This window comes from Chelonoidis abingdonii, chromosome 1 (assembly GCF_003597395.2).
Source record: "Chelonoidis abingdonii isolate Lonesome George chromosome 1, CheloAbing_2.0, whole genome shotgun sequence".
NCBI lineage: Eukaryota > Metazoa > Chordata > Testudines > Testudinidae > Chelonoidis > Chelonoidis abingdonii.
The window spans coordinates 368,389,601-368,410,461 of NC_133769.1; the positions used below are offsets into that span (position 1 = coordinate 368,389,601).

Sequence of the window (20,861 nt, forward strand, 5' to 3'; positions counted from 1 at the left end):
GGTTTTGTGATGTGGACACCTGTCCAATGGGAACTGGACTAAGACCCACCATACTCATTTAATGTAGTCCTCAGAAGTGCCATCAGATGGTAAAAACTTTCAGTCAATAGCAACCTGGAATGAATGCGATCTAGGTACCTGCTAGGTGAAAGGCTCTTCGTGCCATCAACAAATTCCTATCCAAAAGCCTCTAAAATTTCCTGTAAGCATGACACCTGTGTTTTTGAATCAGCATTCTCTACTTATTAAGTATGAGGCACAATTTAAGGTGTTGGTTTATAAATATAAAGCTTTAAATGGCCTATCCCATATTTAATGGAAATACCATCTTTTTATTGAATAATTTATATGTATAAAATGAAATGAATAAAATAAATTTAACTAAACCCACAAAATGTCCTGTGGCTAAGCACTACTGTAATAGATATCATAATGTCCTAATGATACACACTAAAATATATGAGAAATAAATCCCACTAAATACACACTAAAAAACAACCCTGAAATCCTTCCCCCCAGGCTAAAACTGATAGGTAGATTATTGGGGAAAACAAAATCTCTGGCCTCTTGTGGAGAAGGCCCTGCCTCCCATGCACTCAGGCTGATCAGCATTTCCAGCACTACTGCAGGAGCTCGTCCCTAAGATAGATTGGCCCAGGTTAGGCCCTGACCCATTTTTTTTTGTCAGGATTTGTGGCTATCATAGAGACCAGCTAGTCTTACTTTTTATTTGTGGGTCTGGAACACTAAAATATCCCAGTGTATTCCTGCCCCAGAAACTTTTCTTGCTTTTCCAAATGCAAGACGCGGAGCAAGAGAGTGAGATGGAAATTCTTGTGATGGGGGCTACCTAATGCTAGTGTTTTTCTCCCCGAACAGAGTTCTGTCGAATTGATGAGCCCTTGTGCCACATTGAAGATGAGCAGCTCAGCTTTGAAGCTGTCTGCAATATCCACAAGCAGATGGACGATGACGCCAATGGTAACGTGGATGTAGAGGAGAGTGATGAGGTTAGTTCACAGCTACTTTTCTTTCTTTCTCCCTCCTGTCCTTCCTCCCCTTCATGCCTTCCTCTTTAGGAGGGCAGCTCTAGTTTGGATGATACTGTGTCGGGGTGGCCAAAGATCAGCTGATAACATTTTCCAGAGTAGTTGTTGGCTGCCTTCATCTTCAGCCTGCAGAGACTGAAGCTGCCAGAATTCCATAATAAGAGACTAATCCTTGCCCTGAATTGAAGGGACCGGCAAAGACACAGAGTTGTGACTTGCCAAAGGTCAAGAGAACCTAAGTATCATGACTCCGCAATCCAGTACCTTATCCATTAGACCACACTACTCCCCAGCGTGATACAAGTGCTGTCCACTAGACGAGCGATCTCACTCAAATCACCATGAGGGCCACGTGAGGACTAGTACATTGGCCCGAGGGCTGCATCACTGACACCTTTTCTTACAAAGATACAAAAGCCCCCCCAGCCCCCGTTCCTGCCCCCACTCCACCCCTTCCATGAGGCCCCACCCCTGCCCCGCCTCTTCCCACCGATTCCCTGCCTCCATGCCAACCCCCGCCTCAACTCTGCCGCTCCCTGCTGCATTCCAACCCCTTCCCCAAATCCCCACCCCGGCCCTGCTTCTTCTGCACCTCCTTCCCTGAGCATGCCATGTCACCGCTCCTCCCCCATCCCTCCTGGAAAGTCCTAAGCGCTGGGAGGTAGGCGGAGGAGTGGGGACGTGGCGCGCTCAGGGGGTGGAAGGCGCGGGGTGAGGGGAGCTTGGCTGCTGATGGAGTTGGCTCCTATGATGGGCCACAGGAAATAACCCCACGGGCCGTGTGTTTTGAGACCCCTGCACTAGACCCTGGTACCTCCTCGAGGCAATACAGCAGAGTTGAGCTCTGTGTACATGCTGTCCGCCTGGAAGTGCTTCAGAAGGGAGGTGTGGTCGTAAATGGAACAGTTGGATCCTTTTAAAAGAAATTACTAAAGTGTAATCTGCAGTTTCTGCGTTGTGAAGTGGAGCCTTTGTTTTCTCCATTGTGACTGGTTTGGTCAATTTACTGTGATGTTAGCTTTTGTATCGTGCTCTGCCTGCTGAAAGCTCTCTACTAACATTGGACTGACTAATCCTCCCAACAACGAGTCTCTGCCCCACCTCGCCCCCACCAACCCAGTGAGGGCGTATGATCCCCGTTTTGCAGATAAGGAAGTGGAGCCCCAGGGAATTTAAAGACTTGCCTGAGCCCACACAGTAAATCCATGTGTCACACAAGCCCATAATAATGAAGCAGCTCTTCCTTTTAAAAATATTTGCTGCAGAGAAAAGGCTCATCAGTCCAAAATGTGAAACCGTGGCAATTCAGAGCCAGCGTCTGCCCTCCTCGCTTGATGGGGCAAGTTGTTTGTTCTGTCACTACAGAGCTCTTCTCTCTTTGTCTCAATTTCACTGCCCAGACTGATCAAAGAGCTCCCATCTGAATTCCACGTCACTGTGAGGAAAACATTTTGTACAGTCCCTTTCCCTGTCTCAGATGACTTTTTATAAACTCTAGAGTTCTAATCCTGGCTCTGCCGCTGCCTCATGGTATGGGCTTGGATCAGTCAGTTCACTTGTCTGCCTCAGTTTCCCTATATGTAAAGTGGGGACAATATTGAAAGCGTTGAAAGAGTTGAGGATTAATTAGTAGGTTTTGTATAGCACTTTGAATGTGCTGGATGACATTATATAAACGCTATGTAAAGAATTGTTAATCTATAAATTAGTTTGCAGGTTCTGATGCAAGAATCTGTCTTGTGTGTTCTTTGTATTGTCACTTTACTCTGGCCTCTATGGGCTACTGAAATACAAATAATTAATATTATTATACTCCCCGTGGACTCCTTTCTGGATGGTTTTCTGAGCCTTCCCAACCCCTGGCTTGGCTGTATATTGAAGTTGCCACCATTTACTACTATCTAGTTTAAAACACTTTAAATATCCAACCTTTTCAATCTGTTCAGAAAACTAAATATGTCATCCAAGCCTTCTTCATCTCTTGTCCTGATTATGAATCGTTGCTTCCAGTCCATTCAAAATGCAGCTGCTAAGATCATATTCCTTACCCATAGACCTGACCACATCACCCTCCACTGGCTTCTTTTCTCCACAATGTCAAATACTTCTTGTCGTCACCTTCAAGGCTCTCCCTAAATCTGGCCTCCAGGCTTTGCTGACCCTGGTGTCATGTTGCAGGCCGCTCTTTCCACTCCTTCAGTGACGCCAATCTTGTTGCCTCGTTTGTCTGTTTCTTGTCCTTTTGGTTTTTTTCCATGCTGCACTTACACCGTGAATGCCCTCCCAGAGCTAATCTCGAAGTCCCTCTTTAAGACCCACTTCTGCTATGATGCTACAAGAAATTAGCCAATTAATATGGTTACTTAAAGTAGATACGATAGAAAACACACACACTCAAACAACTTTAGGCAGATAAGTCTTCCTTATTGCGTTATGCCACAGACTAGCCCTCACTCGTAAATGTACACTCTTTTTGAAGTTCCCTGCCATCTTCTCCCCAGGCCTGTGCTATGATAACTGTTTAGTTATCCTTCCATTCCGTCATGTCTCATATTTAGTTTGTAAGCTGCTTGGGACAGGACTCATGTCTTCCATGGTATTTTCTGGGCTGTTTTTTCCTGGAAATGTTGTAGTGCTGTCACAGCCTTCTTGAAACAGGCCATTAGAAAATAAATATATAGAAAAAAATGACACTCCCCAATGTACAGAGGAGAATATTTCCTTATTCTTATTGATAAACTGATTTTTCTCTTAGAAATTATAAAAGATTTATATTTCAGCCAGCTGAAATGGCTAATTTTCAATGGGTTGCCCACCTACAACTTGGCTGTGAATTAAAACTCAGCTAAAAGATGAGAAATTACAGCATCCTCTAATTTACTAGACTGTCTTCCTCAAATTCTTCATCTGTTCTGCTCAAGTGTAGGGCAGTCACAACCTCAGCAACTCTGCCATAAAGAATTTGTCTTTGTCGTCATGTTTTCTGTGGCTTGATGAAAGAGGAGAACACCAGAAGCCATCAGCGGCATCGACTTAGTTCTCAATTTGAGGCCCAATTGCACATTCCTGCCTGCTACAACAACTGTTGGAAATAAGCCTAAATCCTCCCCTCACACTCTTGTGCCAAGGGCTGCTAATGATGCAGGGTTAGTTTGATTGTCTATCTCTTTCCTTTCTCTCTCTCTGCCTATTGCCTGGGGAACAGGATTTGCAGGCCAGTGACCTTTCATATGTCAAGAAGATGACTGCTCAACAGCTGTAAGAGAGGAAAGTCAGCCTTTGTGATGCAGAGCCATGTCGTTCTATTTTTTAAAGGTCCCTTGCACTTCACTGAAGCTGTGAGAAGGGTTTTACCCCATGCTTTCCTCTGCCAGATACATGCAGCTTTGACATGGTGGGTTAGAGGTCAGACGCTGAGGTTTGCTACTTGGATGACTTCTCTGAGAAACCCACAAGGGATCAGTAAAGCTTTCTCAAAGCTTGGATGTTAATTGTAACATGCAAAGGCAGATTTTCAGTAGGAATGTAGTTGTGTGCTTCTTGCAAATAAATCTGGAACTCTCAGATATATATATTTAAGTGGGGCTGGGGTAGCTCTGCAACATGCCCAGATGGGGCACAAACACAGGCTTTGTCGGGATGGTGTTATCAGAGACAAGCCCCCTTCACTGGGAATGACCTACACCAGATTTGCAAATCTCACCTCAGGTATCCCAGCTGATCTCATCTGGTGAAGTAAAGCACAGAGAGAGAACAGCATCTCTCATACCCATGACCCAACCATAGCAAGCATAGTAACTGTAGCATAAATTGCACCTGGAAACAAATTGGAAGCCAATGCAGACAATGGAGCACATGGCAAAATGTGCCACTCCATGTGTGAGTCATCAGATAGCTGCATTCTGCACCAGCTGAGGTCTTAAAAGGGTCGTCACCCATGTAGAGCACACAGAATGAATCTAATCTGAAGTTGACAAAGGCATGGCTCGCTAGTGAATTCCACATCTGAGAGGGAAAAGGGCACCCTCTTAGACAAGTCTGGATGGAGAATGTGCTCTGCCACCGTTGCTTTGTGACCCTCCAGCAGCAGCAGAGAAGCCACTAACCTGAGAACCAACATAAGAAGGCAGTTGTATGCCATCAATTGAAAGAGCAGACATTACCTGAAAATGCCCCCGTGGTGCCATTGTATGCCACCAAACTCGTGAGTAAGTGGGGAGCAAAGTTGCTTTGCGGTTTACTTTGTAGTAGACTTACTTGTGTATCAGAAGGGAAAGTGTTCAAGTCCCACAGTGAGTTTTGAACTCCTCCAGTGCGAACAGTCTATTATGATTATTTAACTCCTTTTAATCTTTCCTTCCAAGTTAGCCCCTTTACAATTTTGGTTGTTCTTCTCTGACTTCCCTCCAGTTGACATACTCCTTTCTAGAACTGATGATTTAACATCAGTGACCATCTTCTGATTCAAATTTGAAAAAACAGCAAAGCTAAATATTATTTTTTCCTTGTCTGTGGAGAGTATATAACATAGTCAAGGTTTTGAATTTGTATCTGCTCTCAGAATCCAAGTGATTTCCTTGTTGAATTTGCTTTCAGAATAGCTTGCATCATTTGCATTTTATGTGCAAATATTGTTCTATGCAAATATTTCTATGTAAATATGGCTCTGTAGATATGTATTGATCTTTTGCAACTGCAAGAAACGCATCATCATCTCTGTTTGCTTATTGGCAGAGTTAAATATTGCAAAGTGCTGTGATTCCAGACTTCACAGTGCAATGCAACACCTCACTAGTAGATGTAATTCATTGCCATTGGCGAAGCTTACATGGGAATCTGTGTCCAGAGCTTGCCTCTGTGTAAAAAAACTTGTAAATTGTATGGTCAATGCTAGCCTGTCTGGACACATCTGCATCTGAAGCTAGACTTGCCTGTTGAGTCATTGTTCTCCATCTTTCAGGGCTATAAGAGCCTCCTTATTTTTTCGTGTATTTAAAACTTTTCTTCATTGGTGGCTAGAGGCCAGCTCCTGGGCAGATTATTTGAATGGATATAAATGCTCACAAATGTGAACCCGTATGGCTGTGTTTTATGTCTAATTTTCAGAGTAAACACAGCAGTTGTTCTGAGGATGTGAGGGAGATTCCCAAACCTCTGAGCCATTCTTTTTAGGTGACAAATCTGAGGAACTGTCCCAGACTGAGGTGTCATTAGAGGAGGTTTTGGAACAAATTGATACACTAAACAGTAATAAGTCCCGAGGACGACATGGTATTCACTCAAGAGTTCTGAGGGAACTCGAATGTGAAATTGCAGAACTACTAACTGTCGTCTAACCTATCATTTAAGTCAGCTTCTGTACCAAATGATGGGAGGATAGCTAATGTGACACCAATTTTTAAAAAGGGCTCCAGGCCGGTAAGCCTGACTTCAGTACCAGGCAAACTGGTTGAAACTATAGTAAAGAACAAAGTTTTCAGACATATAGATGAACATAATTTGTTGAGGAATAGTCAACATGGTTTTTGTAAAGGGAAATCATGCTTCACCAATCTATTAGAATTCTTTGAGGGGGTCAACAAGCATGTGAACAAAGGAGATCCAGTGGATATAGTGTATTTAGATTTTCAGAAAACCTTTGACAAGGTCCCTCACCAACGGCGCTTAAGCAAAGTAAGCAATCATGGGATAAGAGAGAAGGTTTTCTCATGGGTTGGTAACTGGTTTAAAAGATAGGAGACAAAGGGTAGGAATAAATGGTCAGTTTTCATTATGGAGAAAGGTTAATAGTGGTGTCCCCAGGGGTCTGTACTGGGGTCCCAGTCCTTTTCAACATGTTCATAAATGATCTGGAAAAAGGGGTAAACACTGAGGTAGCAAAATTTACTGGTGATACAAAACTACTCAAGATAGTTAAGTCCCAAGCAGACTGCAAAAAGCTACAAAAGGATATCTCAAAACTGGGTGATTGGGCAACAGAATGACAGATGAAGTTCAATGTTGATAAATGCAAGGTAATGTATGTTGGAAAACATAAACCCAACTATACATATAAAATGATGGAGTCTAAATTAGTGGTTACCATTCAAGAAAGAGATTTTGGAGTTGTGGATAGTTCTCTGAAAACATTGAGTCAATGTGTAGTGGCAGTCAAAAAAGCAAACAGAATGCTGGGAATCATTAAGAAAGGGATAGATAAAACAGAAAATATTGTATTGTCTCTATATAAATCCATGGTATGCCCATATCTTGAATACTGCATGCAGATGTGGTCGCCCCATCTCAAAAAAGATATTTTGGACTTGGAAAAGGTTCAGAAAAGGGCAACAAAAATGATTACGGGTATGGAATGGCTGCTGTATGAAGAGAGATTAATAAGACTGGGACTTTTCAGCTTGGAAAAAAGATGACTAAGGGGGGGCTATAATAGAGGTCTATAAAATCATGATTGGTGTGAAGAAAGTAATTCAGGAAGTGTTATTTACTCCTTCTCATAACACAAGAACTAGAGGCCATCAAATGAAATTAATAGGCAGCAGGTTTAAAAGAAACAAAAGGAAGTATTTTTTTCACACAACACACAGTCAACCTGTGGATCTCCTTGCCAGAGAATGTTGTGAAGGCCAAGACTATTACAGGGTTCAAAAAAGAACTAGATAAATTCATGAAAGATGGGGCCACTAATGGCTTTTAGCCAAGATGGACAGGGATGGTGTCCCTAGCCTCTGTTTGCCTGTTCTGCTCATTCTGTTCACCTGGCATTGGCCACTGTCGGAAGACAGGATACTGGGCTAGATGGACCTTTGGTCTGACCCAGTATGGCCGTTCTTATGTTCTTCTAGGGCATGAAATTATCCTGAGAATAACTGTAGAATGTCAGGCCATTTTAGTAAAATTGTGTGAAAACGACTGAGGTAATAGTCCGTTCAGAGAATGCCATCATTTTACCTGTCCACAGTTGACACCAGGAGCAAAAGCTTGGCCTGAGATACCCACCGAGTTAGTGTGAACAGAAAAGCAATTGGAAAAACTGTCAGTAGCTCACACATCAGGGAAGCTGGACCACCCAGCCCTTTAATTTAATGGTAGCCGGTGACATCAAAGGGTAAAGGAGCTATTTGTTTCTTGTGTGTGGAAGTACACATAATAACGTAGGCCAGGGGAAGTTCTCTAGCACGAGCCCTGTGAGCCCTAGTTAGCTGACCTGAGCTCTAAGTCTTGGTGACGCGGGATTGTTTTTTTTGCTTTGTAGACAGACATAATCTGGCTTGCTGTCAGCATTCCCGGGTTCTGTTGAAGATGGGCTTATTTGTACATAATAGAAGAGGCCTTAGTCCTGGGGCCAGACAATTTGTCATAAAAGCAAAGCCTTAGAATTGCTTTCCCATTCCACAGTGCGCAAATTGGGAGTCAGCTGCTGGGTTGTAGAGGAATATCCCTAATGCTACAAAGTCCCTGTTTCTGAGTCAGTTGCCTTTCTGTCCATCTTTAATAGTTTCCTCTGTTAACTTTCTTGAATTAGTGAGGGGGAGATTAGGGGTGATTTTGAAGGTTGAGTGCAGTCACCTCAGTGAGAATTCGTACATCTTCAGCAGATGTTCTGAAAGGCCAGCAGACCTGAAAGTCCTCCTGCTGGCTTTTTTGAGATGTTGAGTTATCCCTCCACTCAGCTTGCTCCGTTCTTGTGAGCAAGCTTGAGTTGCAGAGTTATGGGGCAGTTGTGATGTCTGCATGCTCGTGAGCGCAAATGAAACCTAGTGCTCTGGCTTTGTAGTGAGTTACTCTTTGCTCAATTGAGAAATTGGGATTTTATCCACACTGCAGCCATCTTTTCCATGGGGGATGTAATTGACTCATTTTTTTTCCAAATTAAGGTCTGTTTCTTAAAAACAACAACAACAAAAAACACCTATATTTAAGACCAGTGAAAATTTTGTCTGTCAACCTTAAACTGTCCTTCTAAAGCATCATTGTTTTTTCCATTTGTTGAGATTGATTTTCATCAAGTTTAAATATGATAGCGGTGACCCCAATTAAAGAGAGAACCCTGGCTCTTATGGGAAAACCCTTCTAATTAGCAACCTATTTATGATCATACTCAGTCAAAGGTGGTTCCAGTTCTGTTTAAGGACACCCATGTCTTATGATTTAACTGAACAAACTTTAGTTTGTGGGATGTTTTTTCTATTTAAATTCCAGGTCTGTAGTGACCAACATATCCGCAGCCAAGATCTCTAGAGCTGGATACAAAATTTGTATCTGCATCCGATCCGCGATCCGCAAAAATGGTCTGTGGATATCCACATCTTTGGATGCAGATATCTGCGGATATAAAGCAGCCTTGTGGAGAGGTAGATGAACTTTACACAAGTGTGGCTGCCAGAGGGTTAAAATGTTTATTGAGATTATGCAAATATGTAAATTGATTTATAATTATGCATTTTTTTCTTGAAGTGCCACATAATTGCTCTCAGGAATCTGAAATTCTCATTTTAGAAATGTCTCTGAAGCTTGTGGTTGCAAAGAAAACTTTCTGGCTGTGAACCTAAAGGAGCCATTATAGTGATGTCATAGTCTGCACACAGCCAGAAATAATAGTTCTGATAAATGTTGGACATGCTCCCGTTTAGCTACCCTGGATGTTAACGTTGAAGTCTAGTGGTGATAACTCGGAGATTTGTGAAAAGGTAGTTATCTGATGCTATTTATCAGTAACTTTAATTACAGTGGCTTGAACACTTGTACTAGTATATCGCACGTGATCTGTGTGGCCATATGCTAGAAACTAGGAGCTCCCATATTTCCTTTGGGTTCCCCCCGTCCCACAAGCCCCTCCCTTTACTGAAATCCTCAAGTTGTCTGTACTTGGCTGTTAGCCAAGATGGTCAGGGATACAACCCCATGCTCTGGGTGTCCTTAGTTTCTGATTGCCATAAGCTGGAAGTGAACGACGGGATGGATCACTTGATGATTACCTGTTCTGTTCATTCCCTCTGAAGCACCTGGCATTGGCCACTGTTGGAAGACAGGATGCTGGGTTAGATGGACCAGTATGGCTGTTCTTATGGAACCTGTTCACCCCTTAATGTAAATGTTTTTTCTGCACAGTGCTAGCCAAGTTCTTAGTCCCCTGTTCTTTTTCATGTGTACAGATGGTGTTCTCTTACGTGTGTTGACATTTGATAGCTCTTGCTGTGTTTTACAATTCTCATTCCAGTTGGTTTTGAAAACCAAATGACTTTAAAAGAAAGTGTAACAATGCAGAGTGGCTGTTGACTGCTATGTCCAGCAGTGGTCTCTTCTGCTTATGTTTGCCATTCCCTCTAATGGTAATTCTTTTCATCATGCTTCCAGATTGTATACTCTCTTCTTGGGCTTATTTTTGACACTGAGATTGCTTTAGAGGAGTTTGTTGGCTACATTGTGAAGCTGCCATAGGAGAATGTATATCTGTGAAGTTATCACATGCATATATATCTGTGAAGTTATAAAACTTGCCTCGGTTGAAATCTCTTTGTTCTGTAATGTGATGGCAACACACTCTGTGGTTCCTATTGCACTTGGTGACCTTCCCTGCAAACAGTTACAGAAAAGGAAATCTAATTTTAACGCTCAAGTGAGCTTCCATTTTTCATAATTTAACTGCCTTTAATGTGTCAAAGCAGTTAGTTTGTCTGAAAGATGCAGCAGGAAATAAAGTTGTGGTGTATTGTGCCTCTCTGTTCTTTGTGCAGGTCACTAGTAGGCCACCTTAACAGCTTGTCAGAGGAGTTGGGAGTCTTGTAACACTATCAAATCCAGCTTTCTTCTTCCATGAGAGAAGTTGAAAATCTCATACAACACTGTGCTCTTCTGAGAGTACTCGGAAATCTGGTTTGATGGTGCTCTGTTTAAGGAAAGCGGAGAGATCACTTTTCCTTTCTGTGCTCCCTGAGCTAAATATACAGAGCAACAGCTGATCCTCTGTGTCCCTGTGGGTGTTTACAGGCACTCTTAGCAGCCCATTGTGGCAACTCCAGATGACATTGCTGCATATCCCATGTAGGTCACAAATCAAAAAAGGGGGAACTAGACAAGTTTGTATCTTTTGCTTTGCTCGTTTCTTTGGCTCACCTGTTTACTAACTTAAAGCTGTTCTCCCTTGAATGGGAGTGATGGCTTCATGTCTTGTGAAGTTTATAACCATAATGGAGCATAAACTAGTACTGCTGAGAAGAACTGAAGGGAGGAGCTGATGTCACATGGTGTGGTGATCAGATTTTCCCTCTGCCTTTGTAACTTCAAAATGTTCAGCTAAATCAGGGGTCTGCAACCTTTCAGAAGTGCTATGCCGAGTCTTCATTTATTCACTCTAATTTAAGGTTTTGCATGCCAGTAATACATTTTAATGTTCTTAGAAGGTCTCTTTCTATAAGTCTATAATATATAACTAAACTATTGTTATATGTAAAGTAAATAAGGTTTTTAAAATGTTTAAGAAGCTTCATTTAAAATTAAATTAAAATGCAGAGCCCTTCGGACTGGTCAGTGTGAATACCACTGAAAATCAGCTTGCGTGCCTCCTTTGACATGTGTGCCATAGGTTGCCTACCCCTGAGCTAAAGCAATATGGTCTTTTAACCGCTATTCAGCAGAGCTATTCAGAGCAAAAAATGAATTTTAAGACTATTGTATAGTATACACTGTGTGTATACATATCAACTTGCATAAATGCAGCATCAGCACCTAATACATTTGAAAACAGAGCAAGGTAAGTCCCTTAGAGTGCTTGGTAAAAAGAGATTTTGCTTGCCTAATTTTACTACTAATCACCAAAGAGAGTCTATTTTTTCTCTTTTGTGTAATTGCCTTCATGGATCATCACCTTGGGAGTCCTGCATTCTGCTGCAAGGGTGTGGAGTAATGAAATAAAGTTGGTCAAGCTCAAACCGTGTGTCCTGATGCAAGTTTCAATTGGCTGCACACGTAAGGTAGAAGAAAGGTTCTGGAGGCCAAATTTAGGCTGCTAGATAAGAGAGAGAAGTCCAGGACCTCACTGCTAGCATTCTCTGAAATGCTTCTAGTTTCCCCTGCAGGGCCAGTTAGACAGGCAGAACTGCAGGGTCTCAGTGTGTGGATGAGATGATGGTGTAGGGAGAAAGGATTTAAGTTTATTAGGAAGTGGGGAACCTTTTGGGAAAGAAGGGACCTATACAGAAAGGATGGGCTCCAGCTAAACCAAAATGGGACCAGATTGCTGGCATGTAAAATTAAAAAGGTCGTAGTGTGGAGTTTTTAAACTAAGAGTTTGTGGAAAGCCGAGAGATGCTGAGGAGCACATGGTTTGGATGGAGATATCCCTTAGGAGAGGATCTGTTAGCAGGGATTCTCTGTATCCTACTAAAGAGGAGAGACTACAAGTTGATAAAGTACAGGTATGAACCAAAGAGAAACAGTCAAACGAAAAAAAGTCCTAGTCAGTTACATCACATAATGGCAGACAGCTAAAACGTGACAAATTTTTTATAAGTGCTTGTATATAGATGCTAGAAATCTAAATATGAAGATGGGTGAACGTGACTGCCTGCTATTAAATGAGGATATTGATATAGCAGGCATCACATAAACTCGGTGGAATGATGATAATCAGTGGGACATGGTGATACCAGGATACAAAATACACAGCAGGAGTGGCCAAACGTACTGATCCTCCACGCCGCATACCACAATCTTCAGAGGCTCGAGAGCCAGGACATGTCTGCCGGGGCTCGGGGTTCTGCCCTGCTCCTGCTGAAACCTCAAGCCCCGGCAGGCACCCCCCGCAGTGCTGAAGCCATGCGACATATCTTCCCCTCCGCCTCCCTGCTCTGGTTGGAAGAAGCTGGAGGTGACACATGGGGGGCACATGACCAGATTTTTGCCAGGGTTTGCTGGCCAGGCTCTGTCACATGGTGCTGCCAGGCCCTCTCCCTGCACAGCAGCTACTGGAGCCGTCAAGCTGGGAGTTGTGGCCCTGGGGAGAGGCAACCGCAAACAGCTGGGAGCTGCAGGGAGAGCCATTGCATTTGCTGCTGCCTCTCCCCATGGATATAAAGCAGCAGCCTCTCCTGCAACTCCCAGCAGTCTCTCCTGCAGCTCCCAGCTCTTTGCCTCTTTCCACATAGAGCTAACACCTGGGAGCTGCAGGGAGGGGCCGCTGAGAGTAAGAGGGGTATGTTTGTTGGGTGGGAGCAGGGGGTGCGTGATTCAAGCTGTTGGAGGGGGCAAACCTTTAAATTGTGCCCCCCACTCTCAGCAGGCACCAGTCATCTCTGTCAGAAGTGCTGAGCTTCCTTTCCCCAAGTCTGGTAGGCAGAGAAGCTCTGCAAGCTCCACTTCTGATACAGAGAAAGGACAGTGTAGGTCGTGCTGGTGGGGGAGTGGCATGACATGTGAAAGAAAGCATAGAGTCAAACATAGTAAAAATCTTAAATGACTCAAACTATACCATAGAATGTCTATGGATAGAAATTCCATGCTTGAATAAGAGTATAGCAGTAGGAATATACTGGTGACCAGGATGGTGATTGTGCTCCAGGAGATTAGAGAGGCTATAAAAATAGAAAGCTCAATAATATTGGGGGATTTCAAGTATCCCCATATTGACTGAGTACATGTCACCTCAGGATGGACTACAGAGATAAAGTTTCTGATCACCATTAAGGACTGCTTCTTGGAGCAGCTAGTCCTGGAACCCACAAGAGGAGAGGCAATTCTTGATTTTAGTCCCAAGTGGAACACAGGGTCTGGTCCAAGAGGTGAATATAGATGAACTGCTTGATAATAGCAACCATACTAAAATTAAATCTAACATCCTTTTGTGTGGGGGAGGGGAAATATCAAAGAAGCTGACCACAGCAGCATTTAACTTCAGAAAGGGGAACTACACAAAAGTGAGGAAGCTAGTTAAATGGAAAAGCTACAGTCACAAAAGTGAAATGCCTGAAAGCTGCATGGGCACTTTTTAAAAAAACACCATAATAGAGGCTCATATTAAATGTATACCCCAAATTAAAAACATAAGTACCACCATGGTTAAACAACAAAGTAACAGAAGCAGTTAGAGGCAAAAAGGAATCCTTTGAAAACTGGAAGTCATATTCTACTGACAAAATAGAAAGGAGCATAAATTCTATCAAGTGTAAAAGTATAATTAGGCAGGCCAAAAAAACATTTGAAGAGCAATTGGCAAAAGACTCAAAAGCTAACAGCAAAAAGTTAACGTACACCACCAGGAGGAAGTCTGCCAAACAATAAGTGGAGCCACTGGACGATCAAGATGCTATAAGAGTCATCAAGGACGATAATATGGCCATTGCAGAGAAGCTAAATGTGTTCTTTGCATCCCTTTTCACTGCAGAGGATGTGAGGGAGAGTCCCACATCTGACCCATTCTTTGTAGGTGACAAATCCGAGGAACTGTCCCAGATTGAGGTGTCAGTAGATGAGGTTTGGAACAAACTGATAAATTAAACAGTAATAAGTCATCAGGACCAGATGGGATTCACCCAAGAGTTCTGAAGGAACTCAAATATCAGATTGCAGAATTACTAACTGTGGTATGTAACCTATCACTTAAATCAACTTCTGTACCAGATGACTGGAGGATAGCTAATGTGACACCAATTTTTGAAAAATGTTCCTGAGCCGATCCCGGCAGTCCAGGCCAGTAAGCCTAACTTTACTCCTAAAGAACTGAATTCTCAAACACATAGATGAACACAATTGGTTGCTGAAGAGCCAACTCAATGTTACAATAGATGTACTCCTGGGTGAATTCAGAATTGGACTTGCTGACGTTAGTGATAAAAATACGTTTTTACTGCTTTTTATGACTCTTTAGCTCTGCAGAGCCAACCTCCAGCCTTCATCAGTACCCAACACCTGATTGCCTCTGGCACTGCTGGTGAGAAGACACTGGCAGACTACCTTAGGATCAGCTCTTTTGCCTATGACTCCAGTATTGAGGAGAATATCTACTTTGGATGACCTTGATTTTAGAATCAAGGACTGAGGATATCTTAAGTCCCTGTCTACAGTGCTGTAGCTTTTGGAAACTGGTTTAAAGTTGGTTATGTTCTAAGGGTGGGTTTGTAATTTGTTCAGTGTTTTGATTTACAGAAAAACAGGAACAAAAATTGCAGAGTTGGGTTAGATGCATACTAACATGTCGGCTTAAAGGGGTCACATTATCTAATTGTAGGTACCTAATAATATAGTCAAGCATTTTATGCTAGATGAATTGGCATTGGTCTTGTACACTTGTTTTTGTGCTTTTGTTTATTCACAATAATATGTTCCGTCGGATACTGTAGACCATATTAATGCCCATGCGTTCGCAGTCATGTCCGGTTGGGCCCGCAATTGCCAGTTTTACACAAGCAGCTGAGGCCTATCTTTTTGAAAACGTAGCTCTTGGTTTCCAACTGCTCTGTGTGAGCTTTGAAGCAAAGCAGGAAAGAGACTCCAGGGAAGAGCTTTTGTGAAGTAAAGCTGGAACTCTATGGGCAACTTGACCCTAGAGACTTGGTAGTAAAGTGTCTCTCATACCAGATCTGTATTTCACAGTGTCTGAGGTGATATCTGGGTCAATTGACAGAGACCTGCAAATCAAAACTGGTCAAAATCACATTTATATTTTTGTCCTGTTACACTGGAGTACACTTCTACCCCGATATAACGCTGTCCTCGGGAGCCAAAAAATCTTACCATGTTCCAGGTGAAACCGTGTTATATTGAACCTGCTTTGATCCTCTGAGTGCGCAGCCCCCTCCCCCGAGCACTGCTTTACTGCGTTATATCTGAATTCGTGTTATATTGGTTTGTGTTATATTGGGGTAGAGTGTAGTTTACATTTCTTGCTCTGACATACAGGAGAATGCCGGGGGCACTGTAATCAAAAGAAAAGAAAAGGTTGGAGTCCAAAAAGCCTGAATAGTTTTCAATATTAATTTAAAAATATATTTCCTTTCTTTTGCATGTATTTTATTGGATACAACCTGATTTGCCTTCCCACAAATAGAACTTTCCAAATGCACTTGAGAGGATGTTCATGTTTAGCCACTTCAGCATACCCTGTCCAGAGCAGGGATGAGTAATACTTCTGTATCAATATCTTTGAAACACACTAACTTGATGCTACTGAGTCTGAGTTTTTGCCAAGTTCAGTTCAGTGTCTTTCATTCTCAAAATGAAGTTCTCCTGGTTAGTTTTCTCAAGGGGCTCCAGAAAAGTTGAATATATCAAGAGAGTAACAGATCACCAAATCCTCTTCTTCCTTCGCTGCTTCTGTTGATTAGGTGGTTTTAAATGTTGGTCATTGGGCCAAAGGTCTCTTGTGTACATTACTGGTATGATATAAATCATTGCTGGTAAAATGTGCAGATGACACAACATTTAGTGGATGGTAAATGATAGCTTGTATATAGTGCGATCTGGATCACTTAGGCTCAGTTGAACAATACAGCCAAATGCAAGATCCTGCATCTAGGAACATAGAGTTTGGGGCATACTTAAAAGATGTGACACTCTGTGCAGTGAGACTGAACTTAGGGATATTGGTAGACAATCAAGCGAACATCGGCTTCTAACTAAGGAGGCTAATGCAACTGTTAAATGTATAAGCAAGCCAAGTTTAAGTAAGAGCAGGGAGATGGGATTACTTCTGTATACAGTATCCATAAGACCATCACTGGCACACTATGTCTGGTTCTAGTATCCATTCATCAGAAAGGATGGTGAAATTGAAAAGGATTCAGAAAGAGTTACAAGATGACTCAAGGTCTGGAAAACCTGCCCTATGGTGAGAGCTTTAAGGTTAAGGTTAAATGGTGACTTTATCATGGACTTGATCATGGACAACAAGTACCTACATGGTCTTTTTAATCTAGCACACAAGGCAAAATGCGATCCAATGCTTGGAAGCTGAAGCTTGACAAATTCAGACTAGAGATAGGGTGTAAATTTTTAACAGTGAGGGCAGCTAACCATTGGAACAATTTACTAAGGGATGTGGTGGATTCTCCATTCCATGAAGTCTTTAAATCAAGACTGGATGTTTTTCTAAGAGAGATGAGATAACTCAAACAGAATCACAGAATCCTCGAAATGTAGGGCTGGAAGGACCTCAAGAGGTCAAGTCCAGTCCCCTGTGCTGAGGCAGGACCAATTATACTTAGACCATCCCTGACAGGTGTTTGTAAAACCTGCTCTTGAACTCAATGAAGTGAATTCCACAGCCTTCCTGGGAAGTTGTGTGTTTGCTGCAAAAATTACTGGGTGATTTTCTATGGTTTGTGTTATGCAGGATATCTGACTAAATGGTCAATAAAAATCTAAGAATTAATGACTAACCCCTTTGTATTCTTTTTCTAGTTCCTGAGGGAAGACTTAAATTATCATGACCCAACGGTCAAACACAGCACCTTCCATGGGGAGGATAAACTCATCAGTGTGGAAGATCTCTGGAAGTCATGGAAAACGTCCGAAGGTAAAAATTCTCATATCTGAACACTGATGCATCCATTTTGTTTGTATTTTCGGCAGAAAGATCATGGTTGATTCCAGCCTCTTCTGTCACTTTTTGCATAGACTTAGTTTTCCAGAGGGATAAGAGGAGCACAAATAAAATATCTGGAGTGGTCAATTGAAGCAGAAAATTGAGTGGATACAGAGAACAACAATACAGTTGCATTCAGCCCCTTAGTAACAGCCAGATAATAAGTTACATGCTCTCTGAGAGAAACCCCACAGAAATCATCTAAATGTGAGGACTGTTAGACTGTGGAATTGTTTTCTGAGGACAGTATTGATAGCTCCATTTCAAATTAGACTGGACAGACACTAGAACTGTATCCTTTAGAGCATGTGTTCACAGAAACATGTAGGAAACCAGTGTGGCTTCTGGAAAACAAGTAGGTATTATCTGTTCCCTAAGGCTGTTTCTGTACTAGCTGAAACTTTGGAGTGGTCTTTAAAGATAGCCCCATAGTGCTTATTACAATAATCCCGTTGGAAGATCACAATGACATAAATGGCCATGGAAAGGGCCACATTAGAGAGCTGGCCATAATCTTCTAGTTTACTGTATACGCAGGAAGAAAAAGGCATTTCTGCTCACCAGTAATGCCTCGTGCTGCTGGGTTAATTGGGATCAAGAAAACACTTCTAGATCGCATGCTGTCATAAACAGATAGCTAAGGGTTAATGTTTCTTTTACCTGTAAAGGGTTAACAAAGGGAACCAAACACCTGACCAGAGGACCAGTCAGGAAACAAGTTTTTTCAAATTTTCTAAGAAGGCCTCTGTGTCATCACCTGTCTTGTAGATGGGAAATTTCTTGTGCTGTGGAACCAGTATTGGCGAAGGGCTGTTAGGAGTGGCTGGGTTCTGTTGCTTAGCCTGTTCTAATTCCAGTTCATGCTTTCTCTGTTTTTCCCTCTCTTCACTAAACTGTCTGAGAGGGAAAGTCACTGGTCAGTCAGTGAAAAGAAATGCTATGCCATTGTGTACGCCCTGGAAAAGCTACGCCCATATATTTGGGGACGGCGGTTCCAGCTACAAACTGACCATGCTGCGCTAAAGTGGCTTCATACTGCAGGGATACAGAAACTTCTTCGTAGAGTTTTAAAGCTCTCAAGATTTTGATTTTGAAATTCAACCACATTTCAGGGGCTTCTCAACAAAGTGCTGTGCACTCTCCCGTGAGAGTTTCCAGAATACACTGGTTAAAAAATTGTCTTACATGTAAAGTCTTGTAGTTTATATACTGTAGTAGTATAGTGTAAAGGTGCATGGGTTGTATTAATTGTTTATTCAAAAGTTTAGGAAGAAATCACCGCCAGTGACGTTTCCCACTGTCTGTGATTTGGGGGGCGTGTCATAAACAGATAGCTAAGGGTTAATGTTTTTCTTCCTGTACGCCCGAGGGTTAACAAAGGGAACCAAACACCTGCAACCAGAGGACCAATCAGGAAACAGGTTTTTTAAATCTCAGGGAGCGAAGTTTTGGGTGTGGTGTTCTTTGTTCTGTTCTGTGCTCTCTCTGCTCTGAGAGGATCTTTTTCTATCTCCAGGCTTTCTAATCTTCTGTTTCCCAGTTGTAAGTCAGGTATAAGAAATATAGTTTTTATATTGTTTTGTATTTACATGTGTGGTAGTTTGCTGGAATGTTTTAAATTGTATTGTCTTTTTGGATAGGCTGTCTTTTCATTTTTCCCTTTAAGCATTGATCTGTATATTGGTACACCCGACTGGATACAGAGACCATTTTTAATGTCTTTTTCTTTCTTTTTATATAAGATTTCTTTTTTTAAGACTGTGTAAAGTTTTTTCTACTGGTTAAGCTATAGGAATGAAGGGAAGGGAAAATCTCTTGTGTTAATTTACTAGCTTGAATTTGCATAGCCTCGTGGGTAGGGGGAGAGACACTTTGATCTCTCTGTGTTTGTGTTTCAAGGATTTGAAGCAGGTAATCTCCTAGGTTGTACCCAGGGCGGGAAAGCTGGGGAGGAGGTAAAGAGGGGGAGGGGCAGTGGGTTATTTCCCTTTGTTGTGAGACTCAGGGCTTCTGAGCTCTGGGTCAGGGAAGGTTTTGGGGAGACATAGAGTGAGTCAGACACGGAATTTCTGGCTGGTGGCAGCGCTATAAGATCTAAGCTGGTAATTAAGCTTGGAGGTTTCATGCAGGCACCCACATTTTGGACTCTAAGGTTCAGAATTGGGAATTATGCTTTATGACACATGCTACCTTCACAAAGGGTGTGAGCACCCCCTGAATAATATACAGATGCCTCTTCTGCCATTTTTTGCAAATACTTCCCCTGCCTTCCTTTATGATGTGGCTCTGGATGTTGTCACTATTATTGCCTCATCCACCTCAAGGGGCTGTTAATTTTGAAACTTAACAGTGACAGTGAAAATGTCAACATTAACCATGCCATTACTGAGAATGTTAGCAGAAGCATCCAGCTAACTGTGTGTATCCCACAGTCTTGAACTGTCTTTCATGGGGACAAAATCCCCACGTGTTCTTAGTCCAGCTACCCAAACCTCCAGCTTCCCTTACATCTCCGAGTCATAAATACTAGGGCTGATCAGAAATTTTTTCATGCTGATTTGTCAGAAAATGCTGATTTGTCAAAATTGAAATGTTCCACAGGAATGTGTCGGTTTCAACAAAACTTTCAAAAGAAGCCAAGCAGGTTTCCATCAGACACCTGCTTGGTTTCCTGCCCACCTCCCTGGCTCCTCCGCTGCCGGGCTGCTGGCCTCCCCAGACTGCCAGACTCCCTGCCTGACGGGCTGCTGGGGAGCGTGGGGCTCCCAAGCTCACCAGCTGTCCTAGAGCCTGGGCTCCCAGGCTCCTTGCTTGATGAGTTGCTGGGGCTTTGGGCAGCTCAGGGAAGTTGGAAGCACTTTAGAAAGATCAAAATGAAATGTCACAATGTTTTCCTAGCCAAACTTCAGCTTCCTGTTTTGAGGGACACTTGGAAATGTTTATGTAGTTTGTGTTCTAGTTCAGAACAACATTTGTTGTTTTCTCTCTCTCTGTCTCTGTCTCTCTCTCAATCAGTACGTTTGGAATTTCCTACAGAATGGAAATTCCAGTTTCTGGCCAGCTCTGATAAATACAGAAATCTGCGTTACCCAACAATGAAAAGGTGAGGGCAGTGTAGAATAAGTGGAATTTAATACTGAAACGCGGGGCCATTCTACTGACTTTATCATGCGTTGTTTATTGAATTTAAAATCTCCATTTTTAATTTAAGTGAAGCTCCCACAGAGTTTCTAGTT

General features: G+C 42.4%; 1 protein-coding gene across 5 annotated transcripts in view; it reads left to right on the plus strand.

Annotated features, from left to right (window-relative positions):
* The window catches only part of STIM1 (stromal interaction molecule 1), a 174,623-nt gene that overhangs the window by 86,060 nt on the left and 67,702 nt on the right, over nt 1-20,861 (plus strand). For 3 of the 5 annotated variants that reach the window (XM_075061860.1, XM_075061861.1, XM_075061862.1), the window contains 2 exons: nt 880-1,010; nt 17,442-17,556. In XM_075061860.1, coding sequence (XP_074917961.1) covers nt 880-1,010; nt 17,442-17,556 — 246 coding nt within the window. The remainder of the gene's footprint in view (nt 1-879; nt 1,011-17,441; nt 17,557-20,861) is intronic. The other 2 variants (XM_032767114.2, XM_032767117.2) reach the window with 1 other exon arrangement.